We start from the raw sequence: 16719 nt of genomic DNA, 5'->3' as shown, positions 1-16719 counted from the left end.
CTCAGTTCATTGACAGGGCGAAGTAAAGAAAAAAAAAAGCAAAGAAAAAAAAATAAATAATCACAAAGGACAGTTGCAGTGTTTTAGTGCAAACCCTGGGTTGATTTTTTTTCTGCACTCGATTACATTTGACTGAAGCTAGCGCGGGTATTTCGCGGTGCTGCTCATAGATCGTTACTGGAATACACATTCTTCCTCGGATCAAACATAACTTTTCTTCCATGGTACTAAAGAGAAAAACATGGATGAAAGCCGCATGTGGAAAATTACTGTAAAATAATGCAATACATTTTCATGTCCATCCCAATTTTATTATTGCCAAAATATCGAACTGTGATTTTGGCGTTTAGTACAAATGAAAGGATTTAGATCAGAACGGACTGGATAAAAACAAACTAGGCACACAAAATCCATAAAGACAGTTTCTATTATTTGTGCAGTGCCTGTGTGATGGCCTTGTGCAGGTGCAGTCGGAGCAGCCTTATGTGCAGTTTACACTTTGTTTTTTTATTCCTCTGGATTGAACGCTAGACCGCTCAGAGTGAGCGCTCTGTTTTTCCTCCCACTCTACTCTGCTCAGACTCAGACACGCGGCGGCTTTAGCTTTTGTGAGGGAGCATTGATTGTTGTGGTTCCTTCTCTCAATCCGGAGAAAGTTCGCCTCACTCTCAGTTCATTTGATTTTTCAGTTATTTTAAACTATGGCTGACTCACAAGAGGACAAGCTTTACATTGCGGAATATGCTAAAAGTGGCCGTGCATCGTGCAAGAAATGCAAAGACAACATAGCTAAAGACTCTCTGCGGATGGCTATTATGGTGCAGGTGAGGACGCTTCGACTGGAATACGCAGCTGAATGGGAAGCTGCAGAGTTAGCTTCTTACATCAGTAATAGGTTTATCTCGTGCACGAGAACGGTTAGTAGTTATGATAAGTGTGTTACGTGCTATAAAGTATGATGGTAGCATTTCATTGTGTCTTATTGTGCTTTAGGCCCTCGTTAGCATTTAAATGGCTGACACTGCTCACACTGTGTAGTCACAAAGAAACACTGGTTCAGCAAAGACCATCTTTTACTGTGGTTACATTTTCTATTACTAACTACAGTGTCAGGTTTATGCCTATTTGCTCACAGTAAAATCCCATTTTCAAAAAGCAACTAATGAAACATTATTTAAAGTCTGTTCCATTTCCTCGTGTTATATCTAAATTATAAATCATATTGCAATCACAAAGTTGATCGTTATACTTTTCTGTTTTTGCTGCAGTCGCCCATGTTTGACGGGAAGGTGCCGCACTGGCATCACTTCTCGTGCTTCTGGCAGCGTGCAGCAGCCCACTCCACTGCGGACATAGGAGGCTTTTCTGGGCTGCGCTGGGAAGATCAGGAGAAGATCAAAAAGGCCATCGAGAGTGGTGGGTCCATCTCAGGTTAGTTCACTCTGTTGATTTTCACACAAAATGTTGAATAGTTGTTCACACAAAGTGTACAAAAAAAAAACTGATCATTGACTGACCCTTGTAGCAGGAAAAGGGGACAAAAAAAGTGGTGCCAAAGGAGAGAAAACACTCAATGACTTTGCAGTGGAATATGCAAAGTCTAACCGCAGCACATGTAAAGGTTGTGAGCAGAAAATAGAAAAGGTTTGCAAAAATCAAAATATTACATTATACTCTGAAAGATTGTTCTGTTCATCTAATGTCCAGTGTTTATGTCCAGGATCAGATCCGTGTGTCGAAGAAAACCGTGGACCCAGAGAAGCCTCAACTGGGTCTGATTGACCGCTGGTACCACACAGCCTGTTTTGTGAGCCGCAGAGAAGAACTGGCCTTCAAGACTGAGTACAGCGCAGCACAGCTGAAGGGATTTGCTGCACTTCGGGCTGAGGACCAGGCAGAGCTCAATAAGAGGCTCCCTGCTGTCAAGTCGGATGGGTGAGGAGAATGCAATATAGTTATAGTAATAATTCAACAGATGGTGCTTCTCAAATTGTGATACATGTACACATATTCAGATGTTATTCATTATGCCCTCATTTAGACATTCATTTATGAGGTCTTGAGCTTAGTCTTTGTGCTGATTTTTATATTTTTAGGTTGCTGCACTTCTGTCCTCTCTCTCGCTCTCTTATGGTTTGACAGCATAAAAATATTGCTTTAAAAGTGTCTCTGAACGTGGTCATTGTATATGCATAGAGGAAAGGATTGACTGCGGAGTTGGCATGTGACAGAATGATGGCAGTGAGGAGCAGCTCTAGAGGAACAGGGCAGTTTGGGCACAGCAATAAGAAACAGTTGATAATATGCAATGGAATCCAACAAATTGTAAAGAGGAAAAGGACAAGAAAAACATGCATGGCTGTCTTTATCTCCTTATGAAACCCTACTGCGATAGTCATTGGAACCTCTCCTCTTCGGCTGTGCACACTTGCTATCCGTCGCATTTGACTCTTGGCTGTGGCAAAAATTTGGGCATAAATTAAGAACATGATGACCAGTGGTGAAAGCACACAGGCAAAAAAGTTAAAATAAACCATATAGGTCATGTCTACAACAGAAATAAAGAAACAGTAGCCTGACTCTGGAGGTGGCTTATGCCAGCCCATGAGTGGAATAAGGCCAATGAGGAACGCTAACAACCACGTAGACAAGATGACCATGATGGCATTTCGAGGGGTCATTAGCACTTGGTAACAAAAAGGCATTAAAATGGCCAGATAGCGCTCCACAGCAACTGCAAGTAAGCTAAAGATTGAGCTCTGGGTAAACATCATCAACACACTTAACATGAGCAGACACAGGTGAAGGTTGTGATGTGGCAGACCGATATCTGTGAGAATGGCACATGGGATTGCAATTGAACCAACACCAATGTCTGCAACGGCAAGGGACACCAGGAAATAATTGGTAACTGTGCGTAGCTTTTGGTTTATGCCCACTGCAACACACACCAGAAAATTGCCCACTGTTGACAAAAAAGCAATGACAAGCTCAACTGTCATGTATGCCACTTTTGAGGAAATAATACCTTCAGTAAGAGGAGGTGAAGTAGCATTAAAGTGACTGATGTACACTGAAGAATGGTTTGAAAAGTTCAGAAAATGATGTAAATCTTTTTTCTCTTTTGGCTGGAAGCTGTGGAGCTTTAGAAAAGTGCAGCTTTGATTCATTGCTGAAAAAGATGAAAAAAAAATTAAGATAAGAGAACCATATTTGTCCTACAAACACTTATATCATATACCGCAATTTCCTATTTTAATTTTACTTTTTGATAAAAATTACTCACCACCTGTATTTTTACCAGATTGTTCCCAGGAATACAGAGGGAGAGCGTATACAGTACTAATGGCAAACCGTCAAAACCACTTTGGCCTTTTTAAAGAAAACCCTCTCTCCAATGACCAATAGTTAAATTTGTTTGTTTTGGAAGTCCACTCTAGGGGTTTGCTGACAGAGGTGCTTTTGTAGAATAATTAGTTATAATGAGGGTGGACTTATGCCCAGTAGAGTATCATCGCCCTTGCGTGTTTACAGTGACCCTTTCATAATGAAGAGGCTAATAAAGTATATTGACGCACCTGAGACTTGCAAAACGAGTGCAGACTTGCCTAACTGGATGTCCATTACTAAATGATTTCCCAATGACGCTTAATGAATGTAGTTGTCAAAGGTAGCAACAAATAATAAACTTATTTATAGTGCGAAGTTTCCCAAAAGTGGTCATTAAAAGTTTGGCTAACATTTGTGCATTTTAGGAAAAGAAAAGGGGATGAGTTGGATGGAGTATCAAAAAAACAGAAGCTTGAAGAGGAAGAAGAAAAGAAAAAACTAGAAGAACAACTGAAGGTTCTTTTTTTTTTTTTTTTTTTTTTTTTTTTTTCAGTGAATACATTTGATAGGTGTTCTCCAGCTCTCGTGTTTATGTATGTTACTCAACAGAATCAAAGTCAGTTGATTTGGGGCATCAAGGACAAGCTGAGAAAGAACTGCTCTGCAAATGACATGAAGGAGCTTCTGATTGCAAATGGACAAGAAGTTCCATCAGGAGAGTCTAATGTAAGTCTGGTAAATGCTAGGAGCTTTCAAAGACAATGTTTGAGTCATTTTAACATTTTTTACAATTGCAGGTGGTTGACCGTTTGGCTGATGGGATGGCCTTTGGTGCCCTCAAACCTTGCAAGGAGTGCTCAGGCCAGCTGGTGTTCAAGGGGGATGCATATCACTGCACCGGGGACATCTCAGCGTGGACCAAATGTGTGTTCAAAACCAAAACGCCTGCCCGCAGTGATTGGATCATTCCCAAGGTAGGTCTGCTATAAATCATGATGTCAATGATTCTTTTTTTTCCTACATTTTATTTCAAACTACTAACTTGCTATGTATTTAGGAATTTCATGAGGTTCCTTTCCTTAAGAAATTCAAATTTAAGAAGCAAGATAGAGTATTCCCCAAAGAAGCTCCTACGCCTCCCCCAGCCATCGTTAAAGCTGAACCAAAGGCGAGTGCATCCAGTGCCCCAATGGAAGCAATGCTGGAGGCACCACCAGGTTATAAACTGTTATAGCTTAATTTATATACATAGAGTTGACATTCTATACCATAATAAGAACATAATTTGTATAATTGTTTATATTTTCTTTTTGTTTGCCATAGATAAACCCCTCACTGGTATGAAGTTCTTGACCATTGGCAAACTGACCAAAAACAAGGATGACTTAAAAATTTCTGTAGAGGAGCTTGGTGGGAAAATAACTGGGACTGTTAATAAGGCTTCCCTCTGCCTCAGCACAAAGAGTAAGAACTCAGTTTATCAGATTTTTTTAGAGTTAACAGTCTAACAAAGTCAACAATTTTGTTTAAATCCAATGTTGTGCAGAGGAAGTGGAAAAGATGAGCAAAAAGATGGAGGAAGTGAGAGATGCTGGTGTGCGTGTAGTGGCTGAAGACTTTCTGACAGATATCAAGTCATCCGGGAAAGCCCTCCAAGAACTGGTCTCTATCCATGCCATTTCACCTTGGGGTGCAGAGGTGAAAGTGGAAAACAAAGCTGCAACAGTGTCCTCAAAGTCCGGGGCTGTGGCTAGCAAGAGCACCGGACAAATCAAGGAGGAGGAAGGTAAAACAGAAGCAGGCGGCTGAAATTGGTTGCTAATATCTTGTTGGGATGTAATTTATTACTTTATTTCAGGTGGACACAAATCTAAAAAGATGAAGCTTACCGTGAAAGGAGGAGCAGCTGTAGATCCAGACTCCGGTTTGGAGAACAGTGCGCATGTCTTGGAGCAGGGGGGGAAAATGTACAGTGCAACGTTAGGCCTTGTGGACATTGTCAAAGGGATGAACTCCTACTACAAACTTCAGCTGCTTGAGGATGATGTGCAAAAACGGTAAGTAATGCATGATCATTCTTTTTTAAACACAAAGAAATTGTTGGTTTGACAGACATTTATATACTTTGACCATTTCTTTTCTCAGATACTGGGTCTTCAGATCATGGGGCAGAGTTGGCACCACTATTGGAGGGAACAAGCTTGACAAGTTCCATGATAAGAACTCTGCATTGGACAATTTCCTGGTTGTGTACAAGGAAAAGACTGGCAATGACTGGAGTTGTTCAAATTTTACGAAGTATCCTAACAAGTTCTATCCATTAGAGATTGATTACGGACAGGTATATAACTATATACAAAAATAATAATACAACTTTTGTTTAATATATATATATATATATATATATATATATATATATATATATATATATATATATATATATATATATATATATATATATATGTTTTACTTTTTAGGATGAGGAAGCTGTCAAGAGGCTGACTGCTACAGCTGGGGTCAAATCTAAACTAGCCAAACCTGTTCAAGACTTGATCAAGATGATTTTTGATGTTGAGAGTATGAAGAAGGCCATGGTGGAATTTGAGGTGAATATATAATATAATATAAAGCTCATGGGAAATATACTAAATAGCCATTCCCCCCCACCACAGATTGATCTCCAAAAGATGCCTCTTGGAAAGTTGAGTAAGAGGCAGATTCAGAGTGCTTATGCTCTCCTTACAGAAGTACAACAGGTCTGTCAATGTTATTTTTCATAATTTATTTTTTGTTCATAATAACAAAACAATTTCTAAAAATGTCTATCCGAATTTTTTTATTTTTTTTATTTTCAGGCTGTAACAGATAGCGTTCCTGAGTCTCAGATATTAGACTTGTCTAATCGCTTCTACACACTAATACCTCATGACTTTGGAATGAAAAAGCCTCCCCTTCTCAACAACCTTGACTACATTCAGGTAGATGCAATTTTTATTATTTACTTCGTTGGGAAAATGCATGCAAAATGTTTCTGATGATTTTAACTTGGTTACATTCAGGCTAAAGTACAGATGTTGGATAATCTATTGGATATTGAAGTTGCATACAGTTTGCTGAGGGGTGGCGCCCAGGATAATGATAATGATCCCATTGACATTAACTATGAAAAACTTAAAACAAAGATTGAGGTATGTTTCAGGTATTGACTGGATTTAATCAGAAAATAAAATAAAATAATGACTCATCTGTTCTGTAGGTTGTTGACAAAGCTACACAAGAGGCAGAAGTCATTATGCAATATGTCAAGAACACACATGCTGCTACTCACAATACTTACACACTGGAGGTGGAAGAAGTAAGTGTGAAAAAGTCAAACTTGTATAAATATAACAATGGGTGAACCAAAGTATGAGTTTAAATATGAAAATGCTGTTTGTTTTTTAAGATCTTCAAAATCAACCGAGAGGGTGAACGCCAGCGCTATCGGCCATTTGAAGAGTTACACAATCGACAGCTCCTATGGCATGGTTCACGTACCACTAATTATGCAGGTATCTTGTCTCAGGGTCTGCGTATTGCTCCGCCAGAAGCACCAGTGGTAAGTGACTTGTTTCTCTGTTATATATTCATTTTATATTAAATTTTATATCTGTTATAATTTTTTGTCTGATTTTCAGACTGGTTACATGTTTGGCAAAGGTGTATACTTCGCCGACATGGTCTCGAAAAGTGCCAATTACTGTCACACATCACAGTCTGACCCTGTAGGTCTTTTGCTGTTGGCTGAAGTTGCCCTTGGAAACATGTCAGTAGTTAAACGAGTTAAAATATAAAATTTACTTTTTGTCAATGACAGTAGATAATGAATGTACTTCATTATTACAGGCATGAACTAAAAAAGGCTGCTCATGTTACAAAACTGCCAAAGGGAAAACACAGCGTTAAAGGTGGATGAATGTTCAGTAAATGTTTTTATAGAACTTTACAGTAATAATGAGAACAACTTACAAGCTTCTGTATTTTATTTCCCCCCCCCCCCCACCAGGTATGGGTAGAACCGCTCCAGATGCAAATGCTACTGTCTCATTAGAGGGAGTACAAGTACCTTTGGGAAAAGGTGTCAATACAAACATTGACGACACAAGTCTGCTCTACAATGAGTATCCTTTCATATTAAATAAATGTAATTTAGATTTTAATTGTTATCACATTGGCCATTATGATTTTTTTAGTTTATATTGCAATAAATACAGTCATCGTAATTACAGATTTTTATCCTTGTACTGTAGGCCTATATCTGTATGGATGTGTAAGTATGTGCCTTTTGTTTGAATATACATGTTTTTTCCTGAACCATTTCTCCTCCAGATACATTGTTTATGATGTAGCACAAGTAAATCTGAAGTATCTGCTCAAGATTAAGTTTAACTACCAAACATCTCTGTGGTGAGAAGACCATGTTCAGATTTTCTCCATCAATGTACACACCACAGACGACTTTTGGATCTCCAACAAAAGCTGTACTGTGTTACAATGTTTTCAGAAAATGTATTTAGTCACTTTAATAAATTCACCTATAGCTGTTAGCAGTGTCAATTTGGCTTTGGGTAGGTCTACTTGGATACCTAAAAAAGACATTAATACAAAAAAATCTACCAAGTCTTTTTTACATATTGCAATAGAAACAATAGCCTTGGTTAAATCTCATTCTTAAGTGTAATTTAGTTCTGTTCTGCCAAAACGGCTTCTAATGTGATTATTAATACTACTTATGAAACTGTATGTTTGGCTATAGTCTTTAATTGACCTACTATATAAAGTCATTACAATTGGCCTAATCTTAAATCTAATCCATCTCATTCATCCCAACCGTCCATTCAAAATAAATTGTTATGAAAGTAAACCTGCCTGGATTCTCTTTGGTCAAAATTTGCCTCTACATTTCTTATACATTTTCTAATGCACAAAGGTAGACCAGTGTAATCCCTACCATGACAGGTAAGGTCCTAAAGTTGTCATGTGGCTACTGGCTATCTTGTAAAGGTCTTTAGAAGATGTGTTTTGAAAACGAATGAATTTACAACATTACAACGTAGCTGTCACTTCCTAGTAGGCCTACGGTGAAACGTTCAAAGGTCGGTGAGGCTGTGCATCTCTCCGTGAGAAACTAAACTACTGTTTGGTCTTATTATCCTGTACGTATCTCGACAATGTGAATTAAGTAGGGGTATTAATAAGATAATATAGTTTGGAGAGTTGCATTTCTCTCAAATTGCCCTCCAGAAAGCGTCCCGACCCAGAATGCATTTTGACAAAGTCTTTGAAAAAGCGGCGCGGCTGATTCAAGATGGCGGAGATGGACCAGCTGTTGGACGAGAGTGAGTAAAAATACTAATTCAAAGAGTTTCTCAACGAAAACGTGCTACACCCATGGAGCTATCAAATCTACACACTATTATAAATTAATATACTCCACCACCCTGCTGATACAACGGCTTTCAGGTGGTGATTACAACCTATTTTCCACTTGCAAAGACGCACCGGTTTGTACAAGTAGGCTAACGCTTGTTAGCAGAAGGCTAACGAAAGCTAATGGGTTACACTCGAGTCTTTATGGTAAACAAATGCCGTAGCATAGCTTAGCTATGTGCTAACCTGTCGAATTTGTGTTGGCTTATCCTATATACTTGCTAAACTTAAACTACAATTACTATTGCATTGCGCCTTTATTGTGGAGTGCTCCCTTGTTATACTGTATTTATGACAGTTTTGTGCGTCGGTTACTGTTAAATGAATGGCAGTTAATAAAGCTAACCGGTAACGCTCAGTGTACAGTTAGTGAATTTATCTCTCCTCAGTCATAAGTAATCGTCCTTAGTCCAATTATTGTCTTTGTTTTCACTCCATGTGTCTAAGGATGTCAACACCCAGACAGTTCACTCCTTAAATGCGATTTTTTTTTTAGTATTATTAGTCCTAACACATCTTCACATTTGAGCGTTTAGTATTTGTGTTGTGCTTTGTAACGACTGTGGCACGTGTATTCCTTTAGGCTCCTCAGCAGAGGCACTTGTGAGTCTAAAGGGTGAGTAGTATATATAAAGTGAGTGTTTCAGTTATATTCAATTCAAAGGACTTGGTTACATGTATGCATAATTCACTGTTACAGTTGGAATGAACCTTTTTAAAATGTGTGCTAGCCACAGTAAAACATTTTTTGTTGTTTTCTTGCAGAGGGTAGTTTGTCCAACTCTCTGAATGAAAACAGCTTGCAGAGAGCTCACAACACCAGGGGCCGTCAGTCAACTCTCACAATGGACACGGTAAGCAGCGTTTGTTTCAAATGGACTTGGTTCAAACGTAGTATTGCCTCATCCTACATTAGCTGTCAAAGATTTGCTGCATGTTACAGACAGGTGAGGCACTCCAGTTTATTTGACTTATGCAGCAACAATGGAAATGGGGTTGAGGGCCTGAAACAAATAATTCAATTAAATGTATTTTATATATAAATCAAAGCAATGCTTTCTTGCTCTCCATTTAGATTTGAATACATTTCTCCCAACTGTACTTACAGCCAACCCGAAGCTCAAAAAGAAGTCGGTTGTTTCGAGATGAAGAGGAACAGCCTCGTCTTCCTTCCCGATCTCCTCGAAGAAGCCAGAGAGTTTCCACCACACCTCAGGTAAAGACTAGCAGCTAGAAAGGCATTTTGCATCGTATGTATTTAGGCAGTGTGCTCTGCAGGTCACATGAACACTCTTGATTTACAGAAGTTTTCAAATGTGGTGACACCAGACAAGAAAACATCACAGAAAATTGGGCTAAGATTACGAAACCTTCTCAAGCTACCCAAAGCCCACAAATGGTGCATCTATGAATGGTTTTATTCCAATATTGACAGGTAAGACGGGTATATTAGTTATAGTAGTTTCTAATCAATGTAGGACAAAAATGTAAAAAAAAATATACATATATGTGTGTATTTGTTGTTTGTTTTCCAGACCCCTCTTTGAAGGTGACAATGAATTTTGCCTTTGTCTCAAAGAGTCCTTCCCAAATCTAAAAACCAGAAAGCTAAGCAGGGTTGAATGGGGAACAATCAGAAGACTGATGGGAAAACCTCGCAGGTATATTCACCTTGAGTTGTTCACTTTTAATTATCTAGGATGTGATTGAATTAAAAGCTGTTCTTTAATTTAGGTGCTCCTCGGCATTTTTTGCTGAAGAGCGGACAGCTCTGAGGCAGAAGAGGCAAAAGATACGACTGCTACAGCAAAGCAAATTGACTGATATATCAAACTGCAAAGACCTTCCAGATGAAATCCCCATGCCACTTATCATAGGAACCAAAGTCACAGGTATTATCTTCAAATGTTTTTTTTTTCCAGACCAATGGTTGTTTAAAACTTTAATGTTTTGTATTGAAGTGTTTTTTAAAGGCCATGTTCATGTTCAACAGCTCGCTTACGAGGGGTCCATGATGGGTTGTTCACGGGGCAGATTGATGCAGTAGACACAAGTGCTGCTACGTATCGTGTTACCTTTGACCGCAGTGGCCTGGGAACTCACACTGTGCCTGACTATGAAGTTCTGGTAAACAATCCTGCCTTCATAAACCTTTAATGCAAAACCCTACAGTAGATTCATAACTTCTGATTTTTATTATATCATACAGTTGTTTAATAATTTTGCTTTTCAGAGCAATGAACCCACTGAGACCATGCCCATTTCAGCATTTGCACAAAAGCACCGGTCAAATCGCTACCTTCACAACATAATGACTCCCCCTAGAGGCTCTTATCCGTCTGCTACCACTCCTGTCCTTATGGTAAAGTAAAACCTAATTTTTGTTTACCATGTACTGTATACTGTATTTGTTATTAATGCATGCTTTTATTTTAAGGACAATGATCCCCTTATCAACCAGTCCCCCTGGAAAAGCAAACTCTCAGGTGCTGAAGGGGAAACACTGGGAGGGTTTCCTGTCAAGTTTTTGGTCCAAGTGGTAAATATTTTTATATAGTATTTCATTTGGCGATTTCATCAGGCGATTTCTTATTTCATATCTTACCAACAGACAAGGCTTTCAAAGATCCTTATGATCAAAAAGGAGCACATTAAGCACTTAAAAGAAATGAACACAGAAGCTGAGAAACTGGTACAGGTTTTCCTATTTTATAATGTCATAGCTCCAGTACAAGTGAAGCTGATAAATTATTTTCCTTTGTAGAAGTCCTACTCCATGCCCATCGACCTGGACTTCCAGAAGCGTTATGCTACAACAGTACTCGAGCTAGAACAACTGAATAAAGACTTGAACAAGGTGTTGCAGGAAGTACAACAGTTCTGTTGTGAGGTGAGACCATTTCCCACCATGAAATGGCACATTAAATTGTCATGGCTTCTTAAAAAGTTTTTTCCTCAGCTCGCTCCTGACCAGGGCCTGGTTCCAGCTGACCATCCCACAGAGCTACGGCGGCGCTGTGAGGAAGAGGCCCAGCAGATGGTGCTGCTTGGTAACTCACTACAGGATGGACAGCAGGTTGTGTCCAATCACAGCCTCACACAACTCATCTCACGACTCACAGCTCTCCTCCTTCAGATCAAGGTATTGTTCATTCCATTTGAAGCTTCTGTTTAGTTTACATATTGATATTTAAACCAAAAATAATGAATGTATATATTTTAGTGTCTGGCAGATGGTGGGGATCTGAACGCATTTGAGTTCAAATCTCTAACAGACTCACTCAATGACATCAAGGCATCCATTGATCCCTCTAACCTTAGGTAAACTGATGTTATGATATTTATAGTGCTTGGTTTAATGTGAAAACTTCATCATAAAATTTCCCATATATTCTAGTTGCTTCCAGAATAACGTTGAGATCCACGTGGCTCACATCCAGAGTGGCCTTAGTCAACTGGGCAATCTACATGCGTTTGCTGCCAACAACACTAACGCAGTGTGAAGGCAGCATTGTTGTCACCTCACAGAGGTGCGATTTGATAACATCTTTGGAGTGGGTGCGTTTCATCTGAACTGTCTGAAGACCACAAACAAAAGCCTAATGCAATGTTTCGCACATGACTGACTGCAATGGTTATATGTGCCAAGCATTAAGTCTTATATTTTTATAGTCCATATTTATTTATTTGAGCAGGTGTGTGCAACTTTTTCCTTTTTCTTGTTACTCTGCTAAATTTAGGAGTGGAGGCTAAAGTATATTTTGTACAATTGTAGATAATTGTAAAATATTTGATTAGTGCTTTTGTCAACCTAGATATGTTTTGTAATTTTGTGTGCACTGAAAAGAGATTTGATATTTTTATAAAAGAGGGCTCTGGAACTTAATTTCTGTTATCATTAACATTACCACATTGGCATGGCTATTGTTGCAACCCCTCACAAAGGTGAAGTAACCATTCAATGGTTCTCCCTGTGGTGGGTGCTCTTCTGTACATGTATATAAACATTTTCTTTTCTTTTATATTAAACAGTTATTCCGAAGTTATGTTTTTAATGTATGAATCTTTATTTACAATTGAACATTTGTGAAAACTATTGACAATAAATATAGGCTTTTCATATTATCAAACATCTGCATACAAGCTTAGCTTTACATGTTTCTTTATACAGCTGTGCAGTGGAGATATTCACAATTGAACTGTGCATTACATAAAGCCACTAAAGCCAATGATGGCCTCATTTTCCCAATCTGAATCCGAGTCAGAAAAGTCCTTGCTCTCAGTAGGATGGACACGAGTGATTGATTCCAGTGGGTCTGATGTGAGAATACTGCAGAGGGCATCCATTGTCCTTTGGTGGGGACCTGCTGAAGTTCTGCATTGGAATGGGTGGGATTACAACCTTCATCTCTGGCCCAATGGTCTTATTTGGTGGAAAGTTGTCACAGTCCACTAACTGTCTGGCCTGAGTGTTGCTTGTCATGCTGTCTTCAGGCTGATGCTGGTTTCCTTTGAGGTAAAGGTGGACGTTGTAACAAGGCACATTTACACTGAGCTCAGGTCTTTGCATTTGCTCTTGCTTCAGTCTGCTCACATCTTTGTCGTAGAGACAGGTTGTGGGTAGGTTTTCATAGCTGTTGGATTTGGTGGGTAGAGTTCCCCTATGGGTATCTTCAGATTTCTGGTGCATTTTGGGTCTGAAATTTTCATCATGGCCAAAGCCTGTCCTCTGTGGCTCAGCATTGTGACTACTAACTGTAAGAAAAAAATTGATATTTCAGTTAAAATCACCCCTAATTAAATGCTGTAAATTCAGTTATGAACAATAAAATCACATATCAACAGACTGAAGGATGATAACCTTTCTGAATTTGGCTGAAATGGGTTGGTATGGGGGTGGCATTGTTCGTGGACACTAACGACCCAACTTGACGACGAGACTTTGCTCTTCTGTTTTGGAACCAAACCTGCAAAATTCAACAAAACTCAATGAAACCTTGCTTCATGTCAAAATGCTTGGGCATATTAGGCTATTACAGTAGGCAGCTTTCTTGAAAGAAGGTGTTACTATAACCTACCTGGATTCTGGACTCTGGCAGGCCCGTCAAAGCCTCAAGTCGCTCTCGGAGGTAGATGTCAGGATATTTGGTGTCCGAGTAGACTTTTTCCAACACTTCAATTTGTTGCGGTGTAAAGTTTGTTCTCTTCCTCCTATGCGTTAGAGTTGCCACGCATTTATCTGTCCTCGGTACTGATTCTGAATTGCTGAAGTAATTTCCGCCATCAGGTGCTCCATAATCTGTAAAATAGGGTGATACAGTCTTAACGCTGCGTAAATTACGCACGGTGGATACGCGTGCCCAACATTAAATAACCCGCTAACTGTTAAATTAATTAGGCTACTAACCTGAGGCTACCATGGCGTTCAACGTCAGTGGCCCTTCGTGACACATCTGGAAGGCATTCAGATCTCCAACTCGTAGGTTACTCTGGACTGCAGACATGACGTTCTCGCTCTAATTCCCAGTGACTGAATGAAGAGCATGAGAATTGGTGCCAGTTTTATACCCGGAGATCAAAGATGATGGGGAAAGGGATGTGTGAATGGTTGAGCCATCAGCCTCGACTGGCATTGCGGCAGCCAAGAACTTCAGACGTCTGCAGGCTGCAAGGTGTGAAGCGGTTACACCTGGACGGTGTAGTGGCTGCACGACCCTCTAAAGGGCTTTAATGGAATCTGCATACGCAATACACAAGAACAGAGAAAACAATTAGCTGCTTTAGAATGGACAAGGCAATAATGGGCCGAGGTGAATCCTTCACAGTGACACATAACCCACTGCTACTTCCTTATAACATTAATACTTGGACAGATTTCTTTCTTTCTGTTACCAATAGTAGGCAATTTTTCAGCAGAAAATTATTTACTAGAGCCTGCAAAAAGCACTAGCTAATATTAGACAGTTGGACTGCTGGTAATATGAAAGCAATCTGACCATAATTTAAAATGGTCAAAACAAGCAAAGTCTCTATCCCTATCGGTCTCTCACCACATTTAACCTGATGAAATTACATATATCTACAAACTGTGAGAAACACAGAGTACACACCCTATGTACTGTGGTCTGTCAATAAAAACATTGTTGATGTATTCTCCTAAGTTTGTTATCCTTTTTATAGGCTATATATAGGCCACTAAAATAACATTTGAATTTTTAACACAGAAGGAAAACAAAAATGATCCATAGCTTATACTTTATTCATCTTTTCAAATGATGAATAATTAATCTTGGAGGAAATGTATTGACATTTTGCCAGATAGTTGGAGATAAAAACTAGGCAGGTTTTGGGGCATGAGAAAAAAAAGTGCAGTATTGTGGGTCTTTATAAACAATGTAATGTATAGAGGTGTATAAAGCTATAATGTAGTTAGTTGTATGATAAATTCACCTGTCTGCATATTCCTCTGCAGTCCACAGAGTACATTATGCTTCCTGGCCCATTAGTGTCAACATGACTGATCCCAATACACATGTCTCAGTTCAAAAGGATGAGCTCATGTTGTTGTATAGGTTACCATCATTTGGTTCAAAGGAAGAGCATGTCAAAAGGTCAGGCTGTTAAGCAGACAGACATCATCATCCATTCCAAAAAGGAATATTTGTGCATAAGTCAGGATAAAAGCCATTTCATTGTTTCAATTCACTTGCTTATTTGTGTGTTTTCTAGGCCTGTCATGATAATCACTATATCGAATTATCATTCAATATATAAAAGCTGGAAACATTTTTTGGGGGTAAATATTTATCATATGTATATTTTCACTGCACTACTGGGACATTTTTTGTAATTTTTGGCTATATGATAAAATTTGAGATGAAGAAGTTTGAATTAATAACTTCTATGAATCATCACAGGTGTAAACTGAGTGTTCCTTTCTGCATTTTATGTATTGCAGTTCATGATTTTTTAAAACAATACTACATTTAGAATAGTTTCTGCTTTTAAATCTGCTCTTGAGTTATAATGCCAGTGTCATAAACTAGTTTCAATATTATCGATTATCATCTATATTTACTACAACAATATATTGCACTCCAAATTTTCTTATTGTAACAAGTCTAGTCTATATAATGTGTTTAATAGTGTAATAAAAACGTCATAATAAGTGTGCATTTATTTTGAACTTACAGTATGTTACAATTACATATTTTACAGCACAAATGTGCCGTGCTCTGGGAATTTTTCATTGGTTACTACAAGTGTTCACAGGCTAGATTTTACATTGGGATGTTATAGTCCCCTTGTGAATGGCAATAGTAGCTCTTGTGTCTATAAAACAGCATAGGTTGTACCTTGCTGTACTTGCTGCAATGTTCACAATCAAATGTTCTGAACTTTTTAAAACTTGAAGTTGAGGCTTATCTCAAAAACAAGTTTGCAGAGTAAGACACACTTCAAACAGCAAAATTACTTGAGGATTAGCCCATTGGCCCATCTCCAATGCTTTTGTCCCTGTAGACACAAACATTAACACCTTTAATAAAAGAGCACCACTACGTTATCCAAAGTTTGATCACTATACATCTAACATGCAGCCAGACAAGCCAACTTACTTCTACTATCAAGTTGACAGTGATATGTTAAAATCACAGCTATTTTATTTGTTAAATCATTTGTGTATTAGAACTAGATATGGCATGACCATAGATTGTATATACATTGTACAGTCTATAGGCATGGCAGGGCAGTAGTTATCTGTTTATTGTGACACAATGAGGAGTTTTAAATAAATAAATGGGTATCATTATGTTTAAAGCACTCATCCACTCTTCCAAAGTTAACATAATAGTCTAAAGTGATATAAGGTACATGTGTCCGAATCAAATATAAATTTTATTCATAATTCCACAAAACATG

The 16719-nt window shown here is 38.6% G+C and overlaps 4 protein-coding genes across 5 annotated transcripts; 2 read left to right on the top strand and 2 right to left on the bottom strand.

The window, feature by feature from the left end:
* The first annotated feature begins 532 nt into the window (after positions 1-532).
* On the top strand, positions 533-7966 carry parp1 (poly (ADP-ribose) polymerase 1). Of its 2 annotated transcripts, none has more exons than XM_033990854.2 (22): positions 533-824; positions 1269-1431; positions 1526-1644; positions 1721-1935; positions 3756-3846; positions 3940-4056; positions 4128-4304; positions 4388-4547; positions 4654-4794; positions 4877-5116; positions 5189-5387; positions 5476-5671; positions 5808-5936; positions 6003-6086; positions 6186-6308; positions 6390-6518; positions 6587-6685; positions 6776-6928; positions 7008-7135; positions 7216-7277; positions 7376-7490; positions 7699-7965. In XM_033990854.2, exons 1-22 carry the CDS (start codon positions 702-704, stop codon positions 7778-7780), a joined length of 3045 nt encoding a protein of 1014 aa, XP_033846745.1. In that variant the 5' UTR covers positions 533-701; the 3' UTR covers positions 7781-7965. The 2 variants fall into 2 exon arrangements, with proteins under 2 accessions (XP_033846745.1, XP_033846746.1); XM_033990855.2 differs by having other exon boundaries at positions 604-824; positions 1529-1644; positions 7699-7966.
* Positions 2085-3005, bottom strand: LOC117393140 (adenosine receptor A2a-like). The gene has a single exon (XM_033991335.2). The coding sequence runs from the start codon at positions 3000-3002 to the stop codon at positions 2085-2087; it is 918 nt and encodes a 305-aa protein (XP_033847226.1). The 5' UTR covers positions 3003-3005.
* A 491-nt stretch (positions 7967-8457) lies between the features above and the next one.
* Positions 8458-12926, top strand: lin9 (lin-9 DREAM MuvB core complex component). The gene is made up of 15 exons (XM_033991134.2): positions 8458-8708; positions 9383-9415; positions 9565-9653; positions 9908-10015; positions 10104-10234; positions 10335-10460; positions 10534-10691; positions 10793-10926; positions 11033-11161; positions 11237-11338; positions 11411-11491; positions 11564-11689; positions 11759-11941; positions 12023-12120; positions 12197-12926. Exons 1-15 carry the CDS (start codon positions 8678-8680, stop codon positions 12300-12302), a joined length of 1635 nt encoding a protein of 544 aa, XP_033847025.1. The 5' UTR covers positions 8458-8677; the 3' UTR covers positions 12303-12926.
* mixl1 (Mix paired-like homeobox) lies at positions 12907-14611 on the bottom strand. Its single transcript, XM_033991177.2, is given in 5 exon segments — positions 12907-13096; positions 13098-13554; positions 13661-13766; positions 13878-14098; positions 14207-14611. Coding segments are annotated over 5 exon segments (972 nt in total). The 5' UTR covers positions 14304-14611; the 3' UTR covers positions 12907-13005.
* Between the last annotated feature and the right edge of the window lie 2108 nt (positions 14612-16719).

This window comes from Periophthalmus magnuspinnatus, chromosome 24 (assembly GCF_009829125.3).
Source record: "Periophthalmus magnuspinnatus isolate fPerMag1 chromosome 24, fPerMag1.2.pri, whole genome shotgun sequence".
Classification (NCBI taxonomy): domain Eukaryota; kingdom Metazoa; phylum Chordata; class Actinopteri; order Gobiiformes; family Gobiidae; genus Periophthalmus; species Periophthalmus magnuspinnatus.
This window is presented reverse-complemented; position numbering and strand designations above follow the sequence as displayed.